Genomic DNA, 26,693 nt, shown 5'->3' with positions numbered 1-26,693 from the left:
CCGGGGGGGGGGGGTGGGGAACTGAGCCCAGGGGGCACCCTGAGTCCCCTGCTGAGGCCCTGGCAGGGCGGCTAAGACCCCAAAGACACCCCGACACAGGAGGAGCGCGCTTCCTTCTGCCTCTTTTGGTGCACATTTGAGATTCTCGGATCAAGACCAACCACCTCAGTGACCTTTAGTTTTTGTAACTTCAGAGCCACACCAGTCAGCCTCGCTGTTGGAACGCTGACTGCTGATACTCTAGAACCAAACACGTCATGAGGGTCCCCAGGCAAATAAAGGACAGGGCCGTTATTAACAATTCTCTATTTATTAAAAGGGGTCTTAACAGCTTTACAAGCACAGTTCAGATGTGGCCCTCGAGACGGCAAGGCCAGCCTGGCGGCCCCTCCCCCACATCAACACCGAGCGCACACGTTTGGCTGCGCCCCTTGCAGGCGGCAGAGGTAAGGGCTGGTGGCACCACTCTCGAGAGACACAGGCGTTAACAGGCCCACCTGATTGGCAGGGCAGTAAATCGTCCTATACAGCTGTTCTCTTTAAAAACAATTACAATACAGCAGGAGTTCAAGTCCAGGAGTAGAAACGTACAGTAACTGAGGACAAAGGTTGGTGGCCTCGCCCAGGGCCTGCCGGGACAGACCCCATTTGAGCTCTGCCTGGATTCTGTCACCTGGGCAGCAGCCAGTTGGGGAGTCACAGGCCAGAGTCAGGAGTTCCACAACTGAGCACACGGGCCTTTTTTGGTCAACAGGTGGGCGGCAACGCTACCCCCAGCCCCGCCTGGGGCCCTGGGAATCCGGCACACGTGGCACATGCGGATGAGAACCCAGGGGACAGGCACAGCCCGGGGTGTTGCCAGAGCATCGGAGATTGTTGGTACCTCCCTAACACTGAGGGGCAGGCTTTCTCCAGTCTGAGCTGAGATGCTGCTGGCATCCCTCTGTCACACCCCTGCCCCAAGGCCCAGCCAGAGGCAGAGAATATTGGCTAAGGGCATTCTGGTTCAAGGCGGGTGGGCTTTTCTTCCACCTGCAACACAACAAGGAACGCAGACAAGCCCCTCCCGGAACGCAGAGCCGCCGGGGCAGCAGCGGCCGGTGACGCCGCCCCAGCGCCTGTCCGGCCACTCCTGGCACCAGGTAAGCTAAGGCACAGCACGGGCCCCGCGGGGGCGACCGTGCACTGCTTGCAAGAAAGGAAACTGCGTTCACGTCATCTGCACTCTCAACCTGCTCAGAACAGTATGTGCATTTTTCATAAAGTTTCCCTGAATGGTCTTATGAGTGTCAAAAAAGTTTTCTTTCCCAATATAAAACAGGAAAATCACACACATAGTAAAAATATTGGAGGAGTACTTCTTCATAGAGAGCCTCGGGCTGGCTCGAGGCGGAGGCAGAGGAGGAGCTGGGGCCGTCATCTGCTGTGCCAAGGTCAGCTCCCGGCCACCTCCTCACCCGCCGCAGCTCGCCCGGCCCCTGGACGTGGCAGGGGGCCGAGTGCAAACTCCGAGGGTGGCTTTGAAGCATCCAGGCTCGGGGGAGGGAGGGACTCTGAGGACTGCCCGCCCCACACGGGTTCAGGAAGCACCTTCCGGGCTGGCCCACCCGACCGGCCCCCACCAGAGGCCGCGGTGGGCAGTGGGCTGGGACCCACAGAACTGTCTTGAAAATAAAGCAGAAATGATGAACCATGCTTATTAAATAAAGCTGCAACGGGAGGACCACGATCCTACGTGGGAACGGAGGCGGGGGGGGGTGGGGGGAGACGACGACTTTCCCCAAACTCACAAATTCAACGCCAGACTGAGGAATCATACCGAGAACACAAACCAGCGCGACCACGGGATGCCCGGCTGAGGCCCAGCGCACAACCGCCTAGGTGTCCACAACCAGGGTTCTACGTGTGCTTACCACTGACCTACGGCTCTACAACCAGATGGACGCCCTGGCCCGAGCACCAGAGCCCCTGGCAGAGCAGCCGGTGCTCACGGCCTCCATCTGCGTGCGCGCACCCGGCCAGCAGGCGCCGGCGAGGGAGTCTCACGGGGAGGACGAGGGCCGCTCACTGGAGGATGAAGCCTGGCTGGTGCGGAGGCAGCCGGGGCGGGGGTCTCTGGGGCAGCGCCGGCGGGTACGGTGGCAACACAAACTGCTGCAGGGAGAAGCCCTGCTGTGCGGGGAGGCCCCCGCGCGGGGGCAGCGGTGGGCACTGCGCCACTGGGTGCGGGGGGCCCTGTCCTGAGCTCAGGGCGGCGGCGAACGGTGTGGCTAAGCGTCCCGCAGGCACCAGGGGCGGTGGGGGAGGGATGCGCCGAGGCACCGCGGAGGGGGGCCCGCTGGCCTCCGGGGAGGGGTAGGGCAGGGGGGCAGTGGGCGCTGGCTCGGGCACCCTGGGGGGCAGCGGGGCCGGCGGCAGGCCCTGTGGAAGTCTCTGCCCCTTCAGCACCATCTCCTGGAGCTTCTCGATTTTAACCCTTCGCATGTGGGCCAGTTTCCGCTTGCTCTGATAGACATCAATGAAGGAGTCCAGGGGAAGCTCTCCATCGAGAAACTTCTCTGCCATGTTCTGGAGGAGCAGGAGAAACCCGGTTCACGGGGCAAGTCAGCCATGAGGACACCCATCCCTTCCCTGTCCCCGGCCGCTCCTGGTGCCCCACCCGGGCCGAGCGAGCGGGAAGAGAGGTGCTGGTCCCACCTGCCGGACAGGCAGCGGGCCCTGGGGAGAGCCCGCCTTAAGGTGAGGGGCCCGAGCTGCTAAGCCCCCGGCCGAGACCAGCGTTTCCCTCCCTCCACTGGCTGCACCCTGCCAGCCCCACACGGTCAGCAGGACAGAAACTCGCTCGCACCAACGAGGGCCACCCCGCCCGACGGTTCCTCAGAGCACTCGGCCTAGTCCGGAGAGGCTACAACCACACAACTTTGGACCCTGACTCATTTCCTTACGGCTCAGCGAGGCTTAAGCCTCGGGTGCTCAGCTGGTCGTGCCCACAGGCTCTGCCCGGCCAGCTGACGCAGACGGGACGGGCGTCGATTCACAGTGTAGCGTGCACCCCTCACCTGAGGACCAGACCGCCCCCGCTGCCTCCCTGGCCCCCAGGCTGGCGCTCTCCCCAGCCCACCGGCTGGGCTGCCCACTCCGCGCAGCCGGCACGCCTGGCCCTGGGGGAACTGGGCCCAGGCCCAGGTAACTGCCCTGGGGCGTCCCGCTGGGCTGGCTGGATTTACCTCGGTGTCCTCCTCGATCTTGGCCCCTTCCGCCTGCAGAAGTGCTAACAGGGTCTCCAAGGAAGCGCTGCTGGACTGTTTATCTGGAAGAAGCAGGAGGCACGAGAGCGTGAGGGGCACGGGCACACCCTCAGAAACCACCATGACCCCCGGCCCCTCAGGACGACACGCTCCCCCAGTCTCCTCCCCACTTCCCTTTCGAAGAAAGAGTGTACTTTCGCTGGACAGGCGACAGGAGGGTCACACCTACTGAGCTGACTTTCCAGGAAGCTGAGAGGAAAGGCCGTAACGGCAGCCGGCGTCACCCTCCCGCCTCACAATACAGGGGCGATTACTGAACGTGTGACCCAACCTTGCAACCTAACCCTGCAATTAACCCTATAATTTATTTCCTTTGGAGTTCTGAGTGATAATTTACATAAACACATAAAGTATACACATCTTAGGTGCACCACCTGAATTTTTACATATATATGTATATATGTATTTACATAGACAAACCCAACCACCATGACACAGCCTGGGATACAGAGTGTTTGCAAAGGCTCCCCAGGCCACTCCCAGAGTGCCCTCCACTACCCAAGAGTCCTGCCTGCTTCTGAACTTCACACAAGTGGAACCACACAGTATGTGCTCTGTGCTGGCCTCTTCCGCTCAATACCATGTCTCCGAGACCATCCGTGTTGCTGCATGAACCGGCAGTTCATTTCTTTCCGCGCTTTGTGGCACTGAAAGTTGTGTAAGTGTCACAACCTACCCACCATTCTGTACATGGACACTTAGACTGTTTCCAAATTTGGCTCTCACAAGGCAAGCTATAACGAACATTCTTGTGTGCATCTTTTTGTGTGTGTGTGTGTGTGTGTGTGTGTGTGTGTGTGTGTGTGTGTGTGTGTGTGTGTGTGTGTGTGTGTGGTATGCGGGCCTCTCACTGTTGTGGCCTCTCCCATTGCGGAGCACAGGCTCCGGACATGCAGGCTCAGCGGCCGTGGCTCACAGGCCTAGCCGCTCCGCGGCATGTGGGATCTTCCCGGACCGGGCCACAAACCTGTGTCCCCTGCATCAGCAGGCGGACTCTCAACCACTACGCCACCAGGGAAGCCCGTTGTGTGCATCTTTTGACAGACATGAGTGAACGTTCGCTTCTGTTGGGGAGACACCCAGCAGTGGAACTGCTGAATCATAGAGCATGCCTACTTTTCACTGTAGCAGGTGCTAACAGCTTCTCCAATTCTCACTCCTCCCAGCAATGGAAGAACCGCGCATCCCCACCAGCACTGGTGTTGCCAGTCTTTTCACCTTTACTCATTCTGGTCGGGTGTGTTACAGTGCATTTTTACTGCAGTTACACAGATACAGGAATCATGGTATCGGACGTCACTGTACACTTCACTGAAGGGGGTGATTTTTTAACCTTCTCTCTCCTTTTTTTTTTTTTTGGGCTGTGCCCCTCGGCTTGTGAGATCTTAGTTCTCTGATCAGGGATTGAACCCAGGGCCACGGCAGTGAAAGCACTGAGTCCTAACAACTGGACCACCAGGGAACTGCCCTTTTAACCTTCTCTTAATCTCAGTTTCCTTGAAAGCTACCCCCAATGCACTCAGGCTTCAACAATAGTCAATGCCTGCGTCACTTCATAATGGCTGCAAAGTAAAGTGTGACATTAAAATAAAGTATTCCAGTGATGAATATTTTTCAACATTAACTGTGAGGGCCTAACTTCAAGGATAAAGCATTCGCTGTATATCATAATTCAGAAAAATTGCCTTTTTTCTATACTGTTTGGAAGAGGTAGAGTCTTGTTTAAAAAGTAGTCAAGGGCTTCCCTAGTGGCGCAGTGGTTGAGAGTCCGCCTGCCGATGCAGGGGATGCGGGTTCGTGCCCCGATCCGGGAAGATCCCACATGCCGCGAAGCGGCTGGGCCCGTGAGCCATGGCCGCTGAGCCTGCGCGTCCGGAGCCTGTGCTCCGCAACGGGAGGCCACAACAGTGAGAGGTCCGCGTACCGCAAAAAAAAAAAAAAAAAAAAAAAAAGTAGTCAAGTCTATTCTTCTAAATTACTGACACAATCCTATATATAAACTATTTTTTCACAGCAGTAGTGACTGCCTTAATCTGAAATTGCCCCACAGTAACACTTCTTTCCTGGTTAGTGCAACAGCTTGGAAATGCAACCTTCCCTCAGCTCTTTATTCTTGAAAGATCACCCTAAAAGAGTTACCTAATTTGGTCTTTTTTATCTGATAGGCTTCAAAGAGCACCTGGAGTTCCTGGTATTTTTGGGTCAAACGTGCTTTCAGAGAGTCCAGCTGGGGCTGGTAGAGAAGGTTTCCTTCTGCCAGGCTCCGGTTGCTGGCCAGCGTCATTTCTTTGTTAAGCTGAACATTCTGCGTCTGCAAAGACCATACAGGGTGATGAGAACCAGCGTGTGAGCCCCGAGCCCCACCCCCGGGGCCACCGCAGCAGCTTCTGTTTGGCTGGGCAGCTGCCCCCACCCCAACGCCAGCCCCGATTTCTAGTTTGGACGCTGCTCCCGTTCTTAAAGAGCGAGACCACTTCCTCTCCTTCAGGCCTGCAGGACGGGCTTTGTCCCAGGACCTGCTGAAGCTTTTACCCCAGGAGCTGTGCTGTGACCGGAATTCCTTACCACTGCCATTGTGCTCTTAGGAGTGAACGGCTCTAAAGATTTAGAGCTAGAGTTTTCCAAAACGAGTTGCTGCTGTTCCAGAGAAGTGAAAGAATCACTTTTTATCAGAGGAGGGCCAGTTGGCATGGTGTCAATTCAGGCTTAGTCATCAGGCTTTGAGATCAAACGCGAGAGCCCGAGACCCTGGGAAGGAATCCACTCAGGGGCCCTGTTCTACTCTGTCCCTACGCCCAACACCAGCTCTTCACGTCTGAGCAGAGGCCTGAGCCTCCCCAGCTCCTGACCGCTGGTCCATCAGCACCGCTAATCCAAAGCTGGGGGCGGGGATTTATCTGCCCAACAGGGGTCCTGTGCTTCCGGGGGTGACAGGTCACGTGTGGGTGGAGAAGCCCGCCTGGACCTCAGGGGTGAGAGGGGTTAATGCGAGGTCTGAGACAAGGTGAGGAAGTCCTAATGAAACGTAACCAGAAGTACATTGAATAAAAAAGCAAAAATACCAACGTGTCTTACTTCTAGTTCAGCCCCCTTTCCACTTGCTGCTGAGGGGCTCCTCCACGGCCTGCAGCCACCTCGCTTTCTGGACTTGAAGTCTTATTTGCCCCCGATTCTCTCCAAAGGTCTCCGTCAGCCCCACACCAGCCATCCTGCCCTCCCCTTGATATTTTCTACACCCCGCCCCACCCAGGCTATTTTCGCTGCTACTTCCTTCCTCTTGCTCGTCTGACTGTAGGTTCCTGGCCTTGCTGCCTCCGCTTCAACCCCTCCCCCTCCAGCCATACCCTTTGGCGCTAGCGCACAATTCCCAGCACGCGTGCACGCACACGCGCGCACACACACACACGTGTGAGAACAAAGAAAGAGCCTTAGATGCAGGTCTCTAGCAGGAGGCCCTGACCACCGAGTGGGGGGCTTCTCTCCTCAGCAGACACACAGTCTGCATCTCTCGCACGGCCCACAGGGCAGGGCCCTCAAGATTAGGCTCAGGGTAAAGCAAAATTTAAGTTCAAACAGAAAATGAAGGCTCTAGCTCAATACTATCAAACTAGCACGGCGGAAACACTCTCCCGTCTCTCACTGCTGCTTTCAGCCAGCAAGGACTGTGAGGGCTGGAAGGACCTAGTTTAACTGGGCTCCTGGTCCTGCAGACTGTGGAGGGGTCCTGGGGGGCTCCCAGCACCACCCCAAGCCCTACCCACAGCAGCTCGGCCTCCAGGTACATTGCATCCAGAGGTCCTGCAGAAGAGCCTTTCCTTCGATGAAGCCATTTAAGGGAACATGCAAGCCAACCAGTGCACAGCCACCCTGGAAAACAGCGCAGCAATTTCTTTTAAAACAAAACAGGTAACTACCTTACCATCCAGAAATTGTACACCTGGGCATTTATTCCAGAGAAATGAAAGTTTATGTTCACACAAAAGCCTGCACGTGAATGTTCAGAACGGCCTTCTGTGTAATCAAAAGCTTGAAGCCACCCAGGTGTCCTTCAGCAGGTGAACGGCTAAATGCAGTACTACACCCACACCGTGAGCAGAGCACAGACCTAAGGAAGAATGGGCTACCGAGACACGTGCAACTTGGATGGAGATCCAGGGGACAGGCTAAGCGAAAGAAACCCGCCCAGAGGGTCACAGCCTCCAAGATTCTGTGTATACAACATTCTTGAAAGGACAAAACTACAGAAATGGAGATGGATTCGTGGCTGGGGGTAGGGAAGTGACTGTACGAGGCGACAGGAAGGCTCCTCGTGGCCACGGTGCCCTGCTCTGACCATATCTGTGTCAAAATTCTGGCTTGGGAGTGGACTAGAATTTTGCAAGATGTTGTCAGTGGGGGAACCCGGGTGAAGGCTCCACAGGATCTCTGTGTTATTTCTTACAGCTGCATGTGAATCTACAATTATCTCAAAATTTAAACTTTAATTATAAATAAATAAGACAGACTATTGATGAGATCTTTTGCTCCGACTGGTCTCATCTGATGGACGGGAAGGGGCAGGTATTCAAGGCCACCGTCAGGACCCACTGCCCCGTGCATGCCATCATTCTGACTCAATCAGTTCTGTGTTCAATAAACACTTACCGAGCAACTGTGATTTGTCAGGCCCTGAGTGAGGCCCAGAGAACTGAGAGGAACAGGCACCCTCCTATTCTCAAACTGAGAATCAGCGAAAATGGAGCCGAACTCGTCAGGCCCTGACCTCTGAGCCCTGGGGTGACCTGGTCCTCACTCGCCCCGGCCCGGCAGTTCTGAGAACCAGCCAAGCTCTCCCTGAGCAGGCCCCCGGCTCCGCCTCACTGCCCGGTCCCAGCTGAGCGCCCTGTCCACAGAGGTCTCCCTGGCCGTCCTCGCTAAGCCAGCAGCCGCCCTCTGTCACAGCACCTGTTTCCTTCCTGCCACCAATGGCAACCAGTGAGCACTACGTTTGTGCGCCCGCTCACTGTTACCCCCTTTGGGTATCCCGTCATCTGTGGTGTGCCAAACAGCCAGCACACAGCAGCCACTCAGCAAGGATCTGCGGAATCAATCAGAGAGGCCCTCTCAGCCCCTAAGAAGCCAGTCACTTGAGGCTGGATCTGGCAAGCTAGGTGGGTAACAAAACGCAGAGTCAAAAAGAAAAAAACCATGAGCTGTGCTTGCCAAGCAACAAATGCCCCAAATCCTTTATGCAACAGACGGGCTCCCGTAATAGAGGAACCCTTAGGGACTGTGGTGGGGGGTCTCACTCGTCCTGGATCTAAGGGCCATCCGATCAGGAGTTTCCCCAAGTCTTCAGCGCAGGCAGACCACAAGCACAGGGGTCCCAAGGGGCCACTGGAAAGGCATCGCGTGAGGGAAGTACACCATCCTAGCACCGCCAAGTGCCAGCCTACCACGGGGGTTCTCAGCATCAGCTGAACTACCTGAAGGCAAGGGGGCGCTGACAAGTTCCCCAGGCCCAGACCAGCCCCAGATGAGCCCAATTGTCTAGGAGGGGACCCAGGCCTAGAGAGTGTCTTCAAAGCCCCCAGGTGATCCTTGCCTCACAGTTCCATCCTAAAATATATCTACGAATAAAGTTTATTCTCTTGGGGTCCAAGTCAGGTCAGAATCACTTCTCCTACAACATGTCATGCGCCAAATGCAGAGGCAAAATAAAATTCCAACCAATGCAGACGACCGTCACGCTGGCTGTGCTCTTTCTATCCCCGGGTGCTCAGATGTTTTTACAAGACTATCAGGAAATTCTCAGTGGCCACCCAGGGCACACCCGCACCCTCTCCAGGTGGACAGTGGAGACAGTGGTGGCGGGAGCGGTGGCCAGGGCGTAGGCTGAAGTGGGGAAAAGCCTCTGATAAAGCTCTTCCAGAACAAGCATCGGTGCCCAAACACGCCTTTGATGCTGCATTAGAGAAAGACCTTCCTCCCCAACATTCCTTTTCATCATCCCAGTTGAGGAAAACTGGGAGGAAGCAGCCAGACTTGTTCTGTCGTTTGCAAAGGACTCGGGGGGACCCTGCACACCACACTCAGCAAGGCCTAAGTGGCAGCCACCCTGGATGACGTGCAGTCTGACTCTCCAGCCCCCATCCTCCTGATCCAAGGACCCGTGCGAGAGGAGGCCGCGTGCGGAGCCATACGCCCTGAAATTGAAAACTGGGTCCCAGCCTCTTGATGGTTTCTCATGATTCTTTTTCTTAACCACAGAGAAATCTTTTCAGGAAATAAACTGTGGTAATGAAACATTTTTATAAATGTACTCAGTTTCACTTCAGTTTCCTTTTCTGTTCAAAATCAAAGAAAACTGAGACGTGTGACAGCACCATTTACAGTAAGATCCATTTATACAGTGACTTCTGCCCATCTGTCCATCCGTGAGCAGGGCTGTCTCAATGGATGGTCACCCAAAGCTAACAGCAACCTCTCAGTGGTGCGACTTTTTTTTTTACTTTCCTCTTTCTACTTGTGTATAGTGTTTGAATCATTTATAATAAGCATGTATAAATTTATAGAAAGTAATTATGTTTTAATTTAAAAAAAAAAACCTGTTAGGTATTAGTAGAACCAGAAGGGCAGAGGCTCTAGGGAGATAAGCTGCCTTTGTTTACAACAAACAAAAAACCAAGGTCTTTTACATATACTGGTCCAGGCAGAGTGGGAGGCTTACATCACTGTATGACATTTTCACAGAATGTACATTCTACCTCAAATGCACAGGTCATTATTTGGGTTGGGGGAGTGTGGAAGAAAATAAAGTTGGTGAGGAGGAAAACAGACATAAACTCCCCTCTGCATGACACACGCAGTGGTTACAATTGAGAGGCACTCGGGGTCAGGACGGGGGCCTGCCTGCGCCCCACTGTCCAGAGCTGGGTCAAGGTTTGGGTCTGCAGTGGATGTTTTCCAAACCAGATGCTTCCACAATGTGAAGTTCTGATTTAAGCTGGCCTGTCTGCCCCTCCAACGATAATTATAACTGTGCCTTCCTATAAACACTACAATGGGCAAATCTGCCTATGTTTCCAAGCTAAATCTTTTATGGGAAAATACTCAGAGTAGTCCCTTACTCCCCCTTTACACTATAATATAATCCTTATCATAACAAAGTAAATGACATTATTGGATTATGTGAGCAAATTTCAACAAAATAGATGGAAATTCTTGATCGTACTGAAGTTCTTTAAATGCTCAAAACCCAGTAAGGACACGGGAACTAAGATAAAAACACAGGTTTGGAGGATGTCCCTGGCAGTCCAGTGGTTAAGACTCTGCGCTTCCATTGCAGGGGGCACAGGTTCGATCCCAGCTCAGGGAACTAGATCCCCGCATGCCACGAGATGCAGCCCAAAAACAAAACAAACCAAAAAAACACGGGTTTGCCCTCTCACCTACTGCGATGCTAAGAGGCCTAGTATTTGTACAAAGTAAAGGATCCCATTTTATTTAACAAGTAAACATTCCGTCTGGTAGATAAAACACTCCTCACCAACAACTTTGCTCGAGCCCCTGCGTATAAAGCCCCTCCTCAAGGCCCTGCCCTGGCTGTGGCTCTGGGCCTTTTTCGACTCCGAGAGCCGCACGGAAAGCTACACACGCTCTCACTCCCTGATCGCCGGGTGCTCTCTGAGGCACAATTCACCGCTCCATCCATCCCTGTAAGTGTTCAGCTCGAAGCTGAACTGCACCAGCCCTGAGGGGTCTACACCCACATCTCCTTGTAAAGAACACCTTTACTAAACGCCCCTCGACTCCCCCAAGCTGAGCGCCCCCTGTTGCGCCAGAGACCCAACTGATATAACTGAACTGGCTTTCCTTCAGCACACAGTGACATCTGAGCTCTTTTTCGTGGCCTCACAGAGCACATCCCTGGTTTTACTCCGTATTGTAGTTCACGGTGCTTGTCCGTTCATCAGTTTATTCATTCATCCAAAAAAGGATTTTCTGAGGCACCGTTACGCGCTGACCCTGGGCAGGGCTGGCGATGGACACAGGGGCGAACGAGGCAGGCCGGACCCTGCCCTCGCGGAGTGCCCCTCGACTGAAGACAAATTAAACAAAGTCACACCAACAGCTATCACTGTATCACAATGGCGTTTTAACTCTCCTGCGAGAGTGACGGTTGCTTGTAGTGGGCTGAATAGTGGCTCCCCAAAAGAAATGTCCACATTCTAATCCCTGGAACCTGGGAATGTGACCTTATCTGGGGAAAGACTCTTTGCAGATGTAATTAAGTTAAAGAAGACAAAGGTCATCCTAGATTACCTGGGTCGTCCTAAATCCAATGGCAAGTGGGTTTATACAAGACACACAGAGGAGAACACATAGAGGAGAAAGTCATGTGAAGACAGAGGCAGGGAATGGAGTGATACGGTCACAAGCCAAGGAGGCCAGCAGCACCAGAAGCTGGAAGAGGCAAGCAACGGATTCTCTCCTAGAGTCTGTGGAGGGAGCATGGACACCCCTGATTTAGGACTTCTGGTCCCCCGGATTGTGAGAGAATAAATTTGTCTCGTTTTAAGCCACCAAGTTGTGTAATGTGTTACAGCATCCAGAGGACTTAATCCAGGGTTGGAATCTTCCACCTCTCCTTGAGATCCACTCTCCATCCTGCTCTGTGCCCCAGGGGCCAACTGGCTGAACCACATCCACCACTTAGGCCCCTTGCCTTCTGGTTCTAGCTGGATTCAGCGATGGGGACTGAGGGTGGGACGAGAGTGAAATGAGGAGGGGGTTCTCTGGGTCCCCTTCCTCTGGGGTCGCTGTAGGTGACCAAACGCCCCACCCCAATCAAAAGCAGCCCCCTCTCTCGTTCTCCACACCCAGCTCCATCCCTCAGGCCTGAGGCTGAGAAGTGCACACCTGTGGCCCGTTCTGCACCAGCCCTGGGGGGCTCTGAGTGCCCTGTCTCACCAAAGGCCTGACTGACAGAACTGGAATGGCTTTTCCCAGGAAATACAACGACGTCTGAGTTCACGCTCACCCTTCTGATGAGAACATCAGGCCCCTTAAGAGGAAAACTGAGCCCTGTTCACTCCCCGATACCCAGAACCCAGCACAGCACCCAGGCCAACACACGCCTGCTGCTAAGTCTGTGTCCACCTCAATCCGGAGGACTCCTGATTGCTGGGCCTCAGGCCACACCTGCCAGTTGTTAAAACCTTGCTAAGCTGCTCTGAAGATTAGCTTCTATGAATGTTTATAATAAACTTTTAAACAGTAACATCACAGATGGATGCTCGTTATTACAACCAACCAGGTGAAACTATCTGCACCCCTACTTTACCACAGGAGTGATCACAGTTTGGAAAAAAAGCATAAAGGGAAAAAATTAAGATTATGACAGTGATTGCTCTAAAGCGAAACTACCCATTACCGCGTAGACATCAGACATGCAACACACATGTGGAGACTCATCAGAGGCGGGTAGAATGTGGGAGTAATGTTTATGATTGTGATGGCCTGGAAGCCACAATACTTTACACATCTTTTTTTTTTTTTTAAGTCACTCATGAACTCCAGCACCTAGACTATGTATGGCTCATAACAGCCACCGCAACGTGCTCCAACACAGCGGCTTGCGCGTTTCATTCATTCATTCAAGAAATACTTAAGAAGCACCATTACGTGCCAGGCTCTGGGGGAACAACAACCAGAACACAGTCTGTCCTCCTGAGCATATATCTCCGCGTCAAGACCGCCACGGAGATGGGCGGTGTTCAGCTCACAGGGCCTAACTCCAGAGGGCGCCATTCACCCTGTGCTGCAGCCTGTAGCCCTGACTGCATCTGCTATTCCAAGAAAAGGCTCAGGGGAGGAGGACACATGTATATGTACGGCTGAGTCCCTCTGCTGTACACCTGAAATTATCAACATTGTTAATCAGCTATACCCAATATAAAAAGTTTAAAAAGAAAGGTTCAGGGGAAAAAAAAATCAAACAGATGCGAACTTAAAGATTTAAGTAAGACAACTTACTGGTGGCGACGTGACAGCTTCACTCTCGCCAGCACCTGACACAGTTCAACAATATCTGTGAACATTTCTTGAGTTCTCACCGCGTGCTTGGCACTGTGCCACCGTCCCTTCACGCATTATATCTCCTTAATCCTCTCAGCGAGGGTGAGACAGATTTGTCCCCATTTTACTCAGGAAGAAGGAAATGCAATCTTAGGGAGGTTTAAGAGATCACCAAAGTCACAAGTGCCAGGAAGTAACTCCAGAGGTATGACATTAAGAGTTAGGGCATTCTGTCTCCAGGTGTGTTTTCTACAGGATTACACCACGAATTATGCCACAGAACCTACCCTACTACAGTCTACCACCACTTCTCTATTTTCAAGTTCCAGTAATCACCTAAATTTCATTTCTATTTATGCCTCTCATTTACCCTTTTATTAGGATATTTCAAACACAAAGCAAAAGCAGAGGTAAGTATAATGAATCCCCGTGCGCCCTTCTCCCAGGTTCAGCCATTAGCGACATTTGCCAGTCTTGTTTCTTCTATACACCCCACTTTTGGGGGGGAAGTATTTTAAAGCAAATCTCGGCATATCATTTCACCCATAAAAACTTTAATATGTATCTTTAATGGGCAAGAACTTCATAACTTTAACTACAATGCTGTAACTACACTTACTAAAAATTCTTTAATTTCATCTTTTGTATGTATTGGCTTGAATTCCTCTGAGCATTCTGCCTCATCTGTTTGAGTATTGGAAATAATTTACACAGGGAAAGCAGGATGAATGTTTGATTTCGCCACCCCTCCACTTTTAAAGCCAACTTTTAGAAGATTGAATTAGTGCTCAAGCAACCTCCAAAAACGACCAATAAGCTTTTTCTGGAGGTGTCATTATTAAGTAACAGATTTTTAATCAGCTGTAGTCATTAATCTTCCTAATGCTCAAACTGTCCGTGGCCAGTGGGAGACACTTTGAGCTGGCTCTCAGGCTGACATACCCCAGAGGTTTGACAGCTGCCCTGCTCTCTGGTAAAACAAGATGTCCCAGACCAATCTGTACCTTTGCTGCCCCTAACTCAGGTGGGGCCTCCTCAAAGAAACACTGGTTCCTTTTGGTGGGAAATTCATTTTGATTTTGATACTTTCCTCTCCAAATAAAATTAAATAGAAAGTTATATATAATACAAAGATACAGAATGAAAGAAATCTTAGCCTTTTACTTTCCACTAGAGAAGTTCAGGTTGCATTCAGACTTTAAACATAGCAGGCTTATGGATTAGGTGATAAAAAGGCTGGCACGCATTCAGCCAGGTTAACCTAGTTTCCTTTTGTTGTGCTACACCTGATCTAGTTCACCAATTAATTTTACAGTAGATTTCACCAAAGTCACATGCAATTTGAGTTTGGGCTTTAATACTAAAGGTTAGGTTATCAGAAAACCCAAATTCATCTTCCACTCAGTGAAAAGACCTTCCCAGTGATGCACTCATTTCACCAGTCTTCCATTTGAAGGCGGGCTTTCAGGCGGAGCCTGTAATCCAAGCCTATAATATCCCAGAGGTGACCTGTAAACACAACCCAGTGTGGCTTGATTCAATCCAAATGTTCCCTGAGTTTCTATGAGAAAACTTAACAGTTGCTGAGTTGGACTGTTTAACATGTTAAAAAAATTAAGGATATGAAAATACAAAAAATCCAGTGAAAGAACTGTAGAACATTATGAAACTGTTCTAAAATACGACAATCTCGTGGGCTGTGCGAAACCATCTCCAAGGCTACAGCCTACTCGGGAAAGTAAATTTGCCAGCTGCTTATCAAACGTTCCACTGAAACAACCACTCAACAGAACATATTAGATTAATAAAGACTGCTACTTCTGATCGCAGATATCAAAATCCTTCTTGTTGAGAGAAACTTGCTGTCCTCAGAAAGTAGCAGACACTCGACCAATCCCTTCCATATGGAGCTGACTCCATCTTAAAAATTAGTATGTTATTCACCGTAAGTGCAACTGACCACAGGAAATGCAAAAAGCTAGGCTTGAAAATAAACGGACTCGCCCCAGGGAAGAAGTGGTCTCAGCTACACAGGATTTGATTGTTTTCTACTTCTGGTAGGCACAACATACCAGGGTGTTCCGTTGTATTTTTTTTTTTTTTTCCTAGAAGACGTATTTCCTAATATTCAGTGCGGGGGGAGGAGGGGGAGAGAAAAAAACAAGATCTGTCCCACTTCCTGGACTTATGTGGATAGTGGTGTGGATAATAAATGTTACCTTCCTAGTATCACTTGCCTTGTAACTCCTGGGGACTCTGCGTGGAAGAAGGGATGAGGAGCAGAAGGCAGGATGGGGCCCAAACTGAACACGATGTCACCTGCCTCTGTCCCTCATCTCCTAAAAGCAAGGGGCTTGTCACACCTGGCCCCAGCCTAGTCCTACAGAATCAGAATCTCACAGCAGGTGAGCCAGGACACAGAGAAGCCCTCACTTCATATAATCAGAACCAGTCAGCTGCTGGTTAACTGAGCAGTTTGGTTAAAGCAGTAACTCACTAAACACATAGAATTTTAAAGACCTATCCATTTTTTTCATTTAAAGCAAAGGTCCTTTCTTAGAGAAAGGGTCCACTAGCTCGATTTCCAGAAGTTCTTTGCCTAGACCACACCCTCTCATGTGGGGAACCTGAAGACACTGGACAAGCAAGATGAGAGCAGAATCCTTCTGGAATATTAGCAAGCTTTTTTTTCCTAGTGAATCACCTTATAGTAACTCTTTCCAAAGCACTCAGCTTACAGTTTTCACTCTCTCTTTTCACGCACGGTTCCTCGGTTGCCATAGTACTTAATGAAATCATGTAATTACTGTAACAAAATCAGAATGAGGGACTTCCCTGGTGGCGCAGTGGTTAAGAATCTGCCTGCCAATGCAGGGGACATGGGTTCGAGCCCCGGTCTGGGAAGATCCCACATGCCGCGGAGCACCTTAGCCTGTACGCCACAACTACTGAGCCTGTGCTCTAGAGCCCGTCAGCCACAACTACTGAGCCCGTGCGCCACAACTACTAAAGCCCGCACGCCTAGAGCCCGTGCTCCACAACAAGAGAAGCCATCGCAACAAGAAGCCTGCACACCACGACGAAGAGTAGCCCCCACCCACTGCAACTAGAGAAAGCTTGCACGCAGCAATGAAGACCCAACGCAGCCATAAATAAATTAAATAAATTTCAAAAATTAAAAAAATATATATCAGAATGAACAGGTCTGAGAGAAAACACACTTGACTCTCGGTAATCACGCAACTGTGGCGTGGGAGCAGAAATGCCCGGGCATCTAATCATGATTGGCGGGGGGGGGGGGGGAAGCATCAATCGTTATATTTGATGAAGGGCATGGAGAATGCCAATTACTGGAACACTTTAGTTAAGTAGAGGGAGGTCAATTAATAGCTTCCACCGTAATTTAAAAATCCAGATCCCTCCCCCCCTCCCCAAAAGAAAGCAGCCTACGGAAGACAGAATTTCTAAACTTTGCTTTTCTTATTAGTAGTTTCTTGCCAAGACAACCAACCAAAGCGTTCACTTGTTTAGTGAGAGCTTTGGGGTTTTCCCCTCTTCACCACAAACTACAAGAAAAGCATGTATGAGAATTTTCTGGGAGAGTCTTTACACAGGTGCAGATAAGAAAATGCCCATCCAGGTAGATCCCAGATGTATATCAAGACAACATCTTTTGACAATTTTGCTTTTACATTTAAAATACATCATGACATGAACTTTCCAACACCTGACTCAAGAATTCAGTTTGATAAAAGTTTACTCTCACATGACTGAAATTATTCATCTTCTATTCAGTATGAGAAAATGCTATTCTAATAACGAGATTTTTTTTTTTTAGTCTGTGGGTAGAGAAAGGGATTAGTCAAAGGAGAATGAGTTACTCTAAATTATTCTACTTAAATTTCACAACAAAAAAACTGCAATTATAAGTGATGTAGGGAATAAGATGTTCTAACTAAAATAATTGCCTAGATACTTAAGACTGACTCATTTTCAAAAAAATTAAGTGTTGATATTTTAACAGATTTATGCTCAAAGATGTTAACCGCAATATAATTTATGAAAGCCAAAAAACCCAGTACCTAAATATCCAGTAATAAAGGACTAGTCACATAAATTGTGGCATACCCACATGATAAAATACCATAAGCCACTAAAAATCATGTCATGTAAGGATCTTCTGACAAAAAATAAGAAAATGCCCAGAGCATAAATTTAGATTAAAAACAAGTCAAAAACTCTACATGCAGAATGATCCTAGTGGTAGAAAACACGTAAAGAAAATGTATAAAATGTTCAACAGTGCTTATCTGAGCGATGGTATTACATGTGATTATATTTTTCTTCTTTACAGTTGTATTTTTAAATTTTTCTATAATAAACATGTTAAAAATGTCATTTTTTAAAGGTTTGATCAATTGGGATCAGAAATCTTAAATCTTTTTTTTTAAGAAATCTTAAATATACTTCCTTGCTTTATTTTTTTTAAACTAATTAATTTATTTATTTTTGGCTGCACTGAGTCTTCATTGCTGTGTACAGGCTTTCTCTAGTTGCGGTGCCTGGGCTTCTAATTGCTGTGGCTTCTCTTGTTGCGGAGCATAGGCTCTAGGTGCGCAGGCATGTGGGATCTTCCCAGACCAGGGCTCAAACCCGCGTCCCCTGCATTGGCAGGCGGATTCTTAACCACTGCATCACCAGGGAAGTCTCTTTCCTTGCCTTCTTAAACAGAGTACATGAAAGCACAAAGGACAGCCTCTGATGAGACAGAATCATCAATATCAAGTAACTACAGTGGGTCTATGATAAACCAATATCGCTGGGCCATGGAAGCAGATGGATACATTTATGTCCTTAAATAAGCATTTGCCCAAGTGTGCCCCAGGGAACCTAGCCCCACCAGACTGAGTTCTGCGATGGAGTAAGTGTGGGAAATACTACAACACACACTAGCTGTAAGAACCAAACCAAACAAAGCAAAGCAAAACAAAACCCCTCTTATTTCGGCAGATTCCCCAGATTTCTTGCCCACAGAGCCCTCTTTCTGTAATCGCCATTAACAATCCCAGAATTAGGGAAGCACTACCCTAAACCAGCCTCAGCCACTTCATTCACAGCCGCCACAGCGTCACTTACTGGCATTTATCATGGTCACGCACTGTGTTCCACAGTTTACAAACATTATCTTATTTAATCCTCCAAAGTCTCATAAGGACGGTATTTTAATTCTCCCCTTTTAAAGATGAGGAAACCAATATTTAGAAAGGTTAATCCGTGTCCGAAGTCTTCTAACAACCCAAATCCTATGCTTAACATTTTTTGTGCAGCTTCATTTATTTCTGGATGGTGTAATTGGCTCTATTAGTTTTTCCCTACACCCTTTAAAAAATCTGCCACTGACAGATTAGCCATTGGACCAAGCATGTTGTTATCTGAATTGCGTGCAAAGCAAGACTCAGCAGGCTGTGCAATGAGTCCGGTGTAAGCCTCCGAGTCAAAGGGTCTGGCTGCCTGAAAATCTTTTTTCTCAATCCTCTTTCAGCTTCTAACTGATCTCCCCGCTTTCTGGTCTTACCCCCTCAAATCCATCCTCTCCTGGCTGCCTGAATCATCTACATAAATCGCCAAGTATGACTACACCACTCCCTGGTTTAAAATCCCCCCGTGGCTCCCTCTGACTGGAGAGTGAAGCCCAAGCTTTCTCAGGAAACATGGGGCTGTCTGGTTTCTGCCCGCCTCTCCGGCCTCGTTCCCCCCACGCCCTGCCCTGGCCCCCCAGCAAGGCCTGCAGTACTCCTGTACACAATCTCTGCTTCTTTCCTCTGTGCCTCTGTTCATGCAGCCCAGCCCCATGCCTGGAAGCCCTTCTCCCTCATTACCTGGTTAACTCACCCTTCCAATCATAGCGCATGAGTCATCTCCTCCAGGAAACATTCCCAAGGATCTCCCTGAGCCCTGCAAAGGTTCACCACGTCTCCCTCCCGCTAGGGCGTGTCCTCACGCATACACTGAAACTGGCTTTTGCATGCCTGCGAGATCCTAAAAGATGAAAACTCTGTGGCTGAGCGGTTTCACACCCCGTGCCCCACACGCAAGGTGTTCCATCAAGGTTGAGTAAATGAATAAACTTACCCTACCTCAGCTGTGCTCACATTAATGAAAGCCGCTGTCTGATGGCAAACACCAATTAGCACTTACTGTCCCTCTGCCAACCTCAGCCCTGGGCTATGGGTATGAATATAACCTCAAGGTGCCATTAGCTAACCTTGGAGATAATGTTTCTTTCAAATCAAGTCTTTTATTAACTATGACACTGCTTGTAATATAACAACTATTCAAACATCTGCTCTTCACATGCACTCTTTGGTACAATGAACAACGTTGCTCACAATTCCATGAGAAATGCGTTGAAAAGCTTTCCCCTGACATACTGCAAGGTAACCTACTGACAACAAAACTACATCTACTGCTCTATTTTCACTCTTCCCTATGAAGTAACTCTACAAAGAACTCTCCTCTGTCTTTGTACCACCGGGTAAGATGGTTTTCCTGAATAATGATGGGATGTGAAAACCCCACACAGCTGAGGAAGGAAATAAACCAGCTAGAACTCTTGCCCCGGCATGTTCTGAGCCTCAGCGATCACATCTGTGAGCCGCGGCTGACGCACAGGTCGTTAGAGACACCCCTGCACTGCTACCTGGCATGATCCCCACAGCAACATTCCGCTACAAATACTGTGATAAAAGCCAAATCTACAATGAGGCTGGCTTAGCTCAAGAGCACCTCAATTCTGCACATGACAATGAGGCTCAACCAGTGCAGCCTGTCTCTGGGTTCCTCCTGACTAATCTGTACGGTACAGGCACTGCAACAGGATGTCAACTTGCCTGTAAAGTCGAGTCATCGGACCCGTGTCCTTCCATAGCACCTCTTTCCTTCTCCCAACCCAATTACTCCTCATGGCCTTTCAAACTTCTATATTCTCCTTGACTTCAACAAGTGCTTGGACGAAGTCAGCCCCCGAATTTGTATGTCTAAGCAAAGCATCCCCCTGAGCTCCAGAACTGCACTCAGCTGCCTGCCGGACGATGTCACATAACTGCCCTGCTTGTCCCCCACACCCAGGCTACCACGGTCTCAAGGACCACCCCCCCTTCCCTCCTCCAGCCTCGCTCTGGCCCACCCTCTCACTTCCACTCAAAGCCCAGCTACCTCCACTCACTCAGCAGCACTAACTGGGCACATCCTGTGTGCCAGGCATGTGCTAGGTGCCAAAGACACAAAGATAAACGTGATAAAATGGAACCCCCAGGCCAGTCGGGGACACAGGGAAGCAAGGGACTTACAAAATGTGTCTCAAATTCCACTGAGGAAGCATACCAAGAGGCTAAGGGACCGTGTGTCTGGGACTGAGGAGGGGGGAGAACATTTGGAAGGCAAAGCTGATGGGGTCCCTGGGTGGGCAGGGGAGGGGGAGAGACAACTCCACAAGGGCACCATGGTGTGAACGGGTCCAACCAGCTGGTCTGCATCTCCCCTCCCAGAACTCTAGCTCAAATCCTAACCTCTTCTCACCTGCCCTTCCGTTTCCACCTCTGACCTGGTCTTCCTGAACCTCGCCATATCAATCCAGCCCCTGCTGCCAAAATATTCTTCCTAAGGTGCTCTTCTGATCGCACTGCTGCTCTGCTCCAAAGAGTCACAGAAACTCAGTGCTGCCACAGGAACCGCCATTGAGCTCTCACCTGGCTCTCCGCCTCGCCAGCCTTATTTCCTATCACTTCCCTTCGCACTAGCAAATCTGATCTGGTAACTCAACGAGTCCTAAAACCTGTCCCGTGCTTTCCTGCTCAGTGCCGTGCTCAGGCTGTCACTCCTTTGTGGGCCCCCACTTTTGTCAAAATACTACTCAGAGAAATAAATACCTAATTCAAGACAGTGGCTCCCTGGCGGGTGGGGAATCACGTTCCGGACGGAGCACAGAGGGCTCTTCTCTGGCTTGGTCGTGTTTTCTTCCAAAGCCGCTTGCAGGTACACAGATGTTTCTTGTATCATTCTACACCCTCGTATAGGAATTACTGTATTTGATCATTTATTTTCTTAAATCTTACTTGCCTATCAAAGTCCATCTCTTGCAGTAGGAACCTAATCTAGCCAGGAAGCCTCTCATTTGACCTTCAATGTCATTTACAATTCACATGTGGCCTTTTCCTTATTCTCTCTCTCTCTAAAAAAACAAAAACAAAAAAACTGTGGTAAAATATACAAAACATGAAATTGACCCCTTTAGCCATTTTTAAGTGCACGTTTCCTGCAGCGTTACATACACTCACATTGCTGCGCCATCATCGCCACCATAATCTTTTTCGTCTCCCCAAACTGAAGCTCCCTACCTCTTATTCTCTCTTGTATTGATGTCTGTGTACTTGGTTTCTTTCCTAAATTATAATATAGGGATTATACGCTATTCATACTTCTATCCTTTATAATGCCTTGCACACAGTAGGTGCTCCACAGCATTTAAACGAAATGGAATCTCTTGAAATGGCAGAAAGGACATATGCCTTCTATTTTTGGCAATACTACTGAATAATAACAATTTAATGAGTGTTCACTCTGTGCCAGGTACCATGATAAACATCTTTTTTTTTTAAAAAAAGATTTATTTATTTATTTGTTTCACTGGTTGGTTGCACTGGGTCTTAGTTGCGGCACGTGGGCTCCTTAGTTGCGGCATGCATATGGGATCTAGTTCCCTGACCAGGGATGGAACCCAGGCCCCCAGCATTGGAAGCAGGGGGAGTCTTATCCACTGCGCCACCAGGGAAGTTCCCATGATAAGCATGTTAAAGGCTTATCTCACTTAGTCCACCCAACAACCCTCAACCCTACGGAGTAGCCTACTGCTATTATCCCCTTTATTTTCAATGAGGAAACTGCAATTGGAAAGACTGAATACTTGCCAAAGGTCACATTGCTGGTATCAAAAGCCAGTTCTGTACTGTACCACCCCCACTGCACTTCTGATCAATACAAAAGAAGGAGACAACAACTACATGAAATAAGGGATCGGATTTCACCTAAGACTGTCTAACAATTCAGAAAATCTCTTTAAAGAAAGGGCGCTGGCCTCTACTGACTTCACCTGCTCTTCCACTTCGCCTCACAAGAACCTTAGAAGGCAGGCATGGTTACCATCCTCACTTTACAGTGGAAGCAGAGTTTAAAATAAGTCACAAAACTCTCAGGTTCTTTAAAAAGTCAGATAATACTGTATTTCAGAAAATATTCTGGGGCATTAGTAATTTTTTACACAAGCGTTAAAGTCATAGGTCCACGGGAGAGAAGTTTTAAACATAAAAGTTGAAGCCTTTATATATACACAATAATGATTGTACAACAGGAACAGAAACAAACTCCAGTAGCAGACACTCAAGGGTTTTAAATCTTAGCTTCTAAAAACCAGTCCCACCAGTGTTCAGAGCTTGTTTGAGGAAGCAGTCCCTGGTCCGTACATTTCAATAAGCCATTGTGATTCCGCAGTAGCTTCGCAGCCCCACACAAATCACACCAGAACACGCCTTAGGGAAACAGCTTCTTCCAGACCAGACTCTTTACTTTCCACAAAACAATCTATTTTTCAGACCCTCAGAGTTTTTGCCTGTGGGCAGTTTCACTTGCCCCAGGAACAAAGATCCTGAATTTGAATCCTTAGTGAATCATTAGTTAACACCAACCAATCAGCATTTCCTCAGAAAGCACACGGGGAGCAATGACCCAGGAGGTCCGGTTTAGCTGCCTAATCCCCTAAGCGACAGTTCCTTTTAAGGGAGTGCCCTGCAAGTCCAATGGGGTTAATGTGGACAGATAGAGAAAGGCACATTCCACTGCCATGTAAAAATAACTTTAAATAAAAATAAAAACGTGTACATAACAAACATCAGCCCAGAGCACAAGGGAAGAACCTACAGCCACTAGGGATGTACTACATTTAGAGAACTGCATACAGACAGGAGGAACAGGAAAAGAGAAACCCACGGGCAGGGAAAATGAGAATGTCTGCAGCTCCGGCATGATTTGAATTTAGTCTCGAGCTGGACTAAAGCTCAGATGCCACAATTAAAACAATGTAAGTGAAGCATAATGCACAGCTGTACTTAAACCTAACAGTGAATGCCTTCAAAACCTAGCCACACTTCCCAGCCGCCACAAAATACCCCTCAGGCTTGAAGAAGCCTTACTCTACAATTTAAAACACTTCCTTCGGCCAAAAAAAAAAAAAAAAAAAGCCTTTGGTTCAGGGTTAAGAGATTCTTCGATGTGCAAGCGCTGTTCCATGTACTGTCTCATTCTAGTCCTACCGAGACACATAATCCTTTTGACCACAGAAAGGTAAATGTTTCTTAGGCTAACACCAAATAAAAATTTACTTTATAGATTCTTGAGATAAGACCCTATTAACTGGTCAGGATGATCTGTACGCATGATTGTCAGTAATCGTTCTAGAAAGAGAACTACAAATTACTAATTGCAATTACTCTTTATTGAACACTAACTATATGCCGTGTTAAGGACTTGACGTGCACTCTTTCACATAATCCCCACATCAACTCTAAGAAATAAATATTTTCATATATCCTTCCCCAGCAGAGGCTCACAGAGGTGCGGTGACCTGCCTGCAGTCACACAGCCGGGCAGTGGCCAGGTCTGGCCTGGAGTGTATGATTCCAGAGCCTGAATGTTCTTTAACACCAGATCATAAATGTGCCATTTGGCCAAGAGTGGACAGTTCACAAAGTATTTTCTTCTACTGTGTCTCACAGCCATCCCCAAATAAACCAACACACAAGATTAGTAGCTGAGTGAAACTACCACGGTCAGACTTTTGGTTGTTCACATCACACCAGTTCCTTCAGAAACGCACCACACACGATCAGGGTAACAGGACTTGCAAAGGGTGACCGTGGCTAGGTGAGCTGCCTGGCTAAGGTATTTCGGTCTTCACGTTCAGTTTCCTTGTTCTAAAAGCAGTACACTCTGAAGAACAAACTTCTGCTGAGTAACTGAACTTAACGGTGTGGTCTAATCAAGAGGAGTTGGTCCTCAGTATTTCTATAGGATACTCTGGTATGAAGGTCACCTTTAACTCCCCCCCCAAAAAAATCCTGCTAGATTAATTTGCCTTTCCCTTTAAATAGTAACCTCCAGTTTCTCATGTAGCGGAAACAGGTGGAGCCGGAGTCAGCAGAATGACCTGACTCCACAATCTTCCCTCCACTAAAAAGCAGTTTACTTCTATTAATGTTCTACTAATATAACTACAGTACTCTGTTCTGAAACTGCATAGTCACATATAATAAAATAACTTGTAGGCAGTGTTACCCAGTAGAGAAACATACCTATCATTTTATTATTAAACTAGAAAGATGCCTGCTGACAATCAACAAAAAGGTCTCCTGGCAACTGAAAAGCAGAGAAACTAAGCAAAGATTTTCTTTCTTTGGAGACATGAAACTCTCATTCAGTCAAGAAAGATGGATTTTGTCACTTATTCTTCTCTAAAAAGGAAAGCGCCACATGGAGACCATAAATAGGGTAAACTGCATCTCAGAGCAAGTTGTATGTGCCAAGTTGTTACAAAGCCCGGGAATACAAGGGGTGGATTAATGGAAAGACTGATACCATCTTACTACAGTGGCCTCTCTGTAGCTCAGGACAATGATCTGTTGAGGGTTTTCCAGTGATTTTGAATGTGCAACCTCCATACAAGCCCCCTTTTAAAGGGGCTGGCTCAGTGCTGAACAATCACTCCCTCTTCGGAAAGAAAGCCAAAAGCCCCCCCACAGGCTTCTGGGTGAGAAGCTCAGCCCTGTAGGCGTGGGAAGGCTCAGACTTCAGAGACAAAGGAGTAGGAATGGTAGATGGGTTGGGGAGAGCTGGATCGGCCTGGGTCCACCTGCCTGGAGAGGACCCAGACTCACAGAACTGGACTTTCAGGGAAAGAGTTCAAAAGGCCTGGGAGAAAAGGAGAAAAGAAAGCGCACATTGCAAACGCCAAGAGTGAAGTCAGTTACCCCTGAGGACAAACCACGCCGCAAGGGATGCAGTGAGATACCCGGAAACAGAGGTGGCATGCCTTCCAGAGACTGGGCAGACCTTCCACTATCAAAGAGGTGGGGCTTGGCTGTCAGCCCCCGATCTCCAGTTTATCTCCTCCCCCAGAACAGCTCTGATTGAATCCTCCTTGGCCCCAGCAAGGAAAGACACTGTGGGGCAAAGCTACCCTACTAGAATTACCACATTCCCTTCTTCCACGGACGGGGCAACTCTTATCAGAAAGGGCATCCTGCTGCCACCCTCAGACCCCTCCCACAAAACCCTGGAGAAGAGCCCCCTGGGATAACGCTGTTAAGGCCACTTCCAAATGAAGTCAGACCCTGGAGGGTCCCTCTGACACTCAGGATCCCTCAGATACATGGACACCTCAAATCTTAACTGGGTTAAGTCCGTGGCCTCGTGTCTCCCAACCCTAAAACCCCATCTCAGAACTACCTCTCAGACTTAGGTACAGACCCTCGGCCCCCAAACTCATCTTGGAACCCCCAATCCTTTCCTAAGATTCTATCTAGCTAGTCCACTCAGCACCTCAAAACCTATTCTCAGACGCCAATAACTGCCTCAGTCCCCCTGTACCTCTCAAGCCCCCGCCCCCCCGCCCCCCTCAGTCCAGTCTCAGGCACCCGTAATCCTCAACTACCGTCCCCTCTACCCTCTCCAACCCAGTCTCGAACCCCCAATTCCCTCCTCGCCCCACCGGACTCAGCCACAGTCATCCACGTCTCCAAATGCCCATTCCAGGCTAATCCCTGCTCCACTCCCCGCCTCAGGACCCCATCAGCCCCCGCAAGCCCCGTCCCAGGACGTTTTTCCCAGCTCCGCCCCAGCCTCGGTCCCCTCACCCCCGACCCCGTCTCAAGAGCACCCCCCATTTCTCCTCCCAGTCCCCTCAACCCAACTTGAGGCACCGCGACCGCCTCCGCCTTGGGCCACCTCCAGCCCGCCGCCAGCCCGCCGCCAGTCCCCGGCTCCACGCGTCCCCCTCGAGGCCCCGCCGCTGCCGCTGCCGCCGCCGCCGCCGTCTCGAGCCCCCGCTCGGCTCACCTCCTCCATCTTCTGCACCATCTCTGTCAGCTGCCCCTCGTCCTCCAGCAGCTCGTTGAGCTGCACCAGCGACAACCCGGCGAACCGGGCTTCGCTCCCGGCACCCGCCATCCCCGCGTTTCGGCTGCCGACGACGCCGCCGCCGCCGCTCTGGCCGCCAGG

At 49.5% G+C, this 26,693-nt stretch overlaps 1 protein-coding gene across 1 annotated transcript; it reads right to left on the bottom strand.

The window, feature by feature from the left end:
- Positions 1-299: 299 nt before the first annotated feature.
- VPS37B (VPS37B subunit of ESCRT-I) lies at positions 300-26,693 on the bottom strand. Its single transcript, XM_082668026.1, has 4 exons — positions 26,532-26,693; positions 5,448-5,619; positions 3,228-3,310; positions 300-2,568 (listed from the first exon to the last, which is right to left on the bottom strand). Exons 1-4 carry the CDS (start codon positions 26,640-26,642, stop codon positions 2,065-2,067), a joined length of 870 nt encoding a protein of 289 aa, XP_082524152.1. The 5' UTR covers positions 26,643-26,693; the 3' UTR covers positions 300-2,064.

This window comes from Grampus griseus (genome assembly GCF_964374135.1).
Source record: "Grampus griseus genome assembly, chromosome: 12".
NCBI lineage: Eukaryota > Metazoa > Chordata > Mammalia > Artiodactyla > Delphinidae > Grampus > Grampus griseus.
Note: the sequence above shows the minus strand (reverse complement) of the source record. Positions and strands in the feature narration are given on the sequence as shown.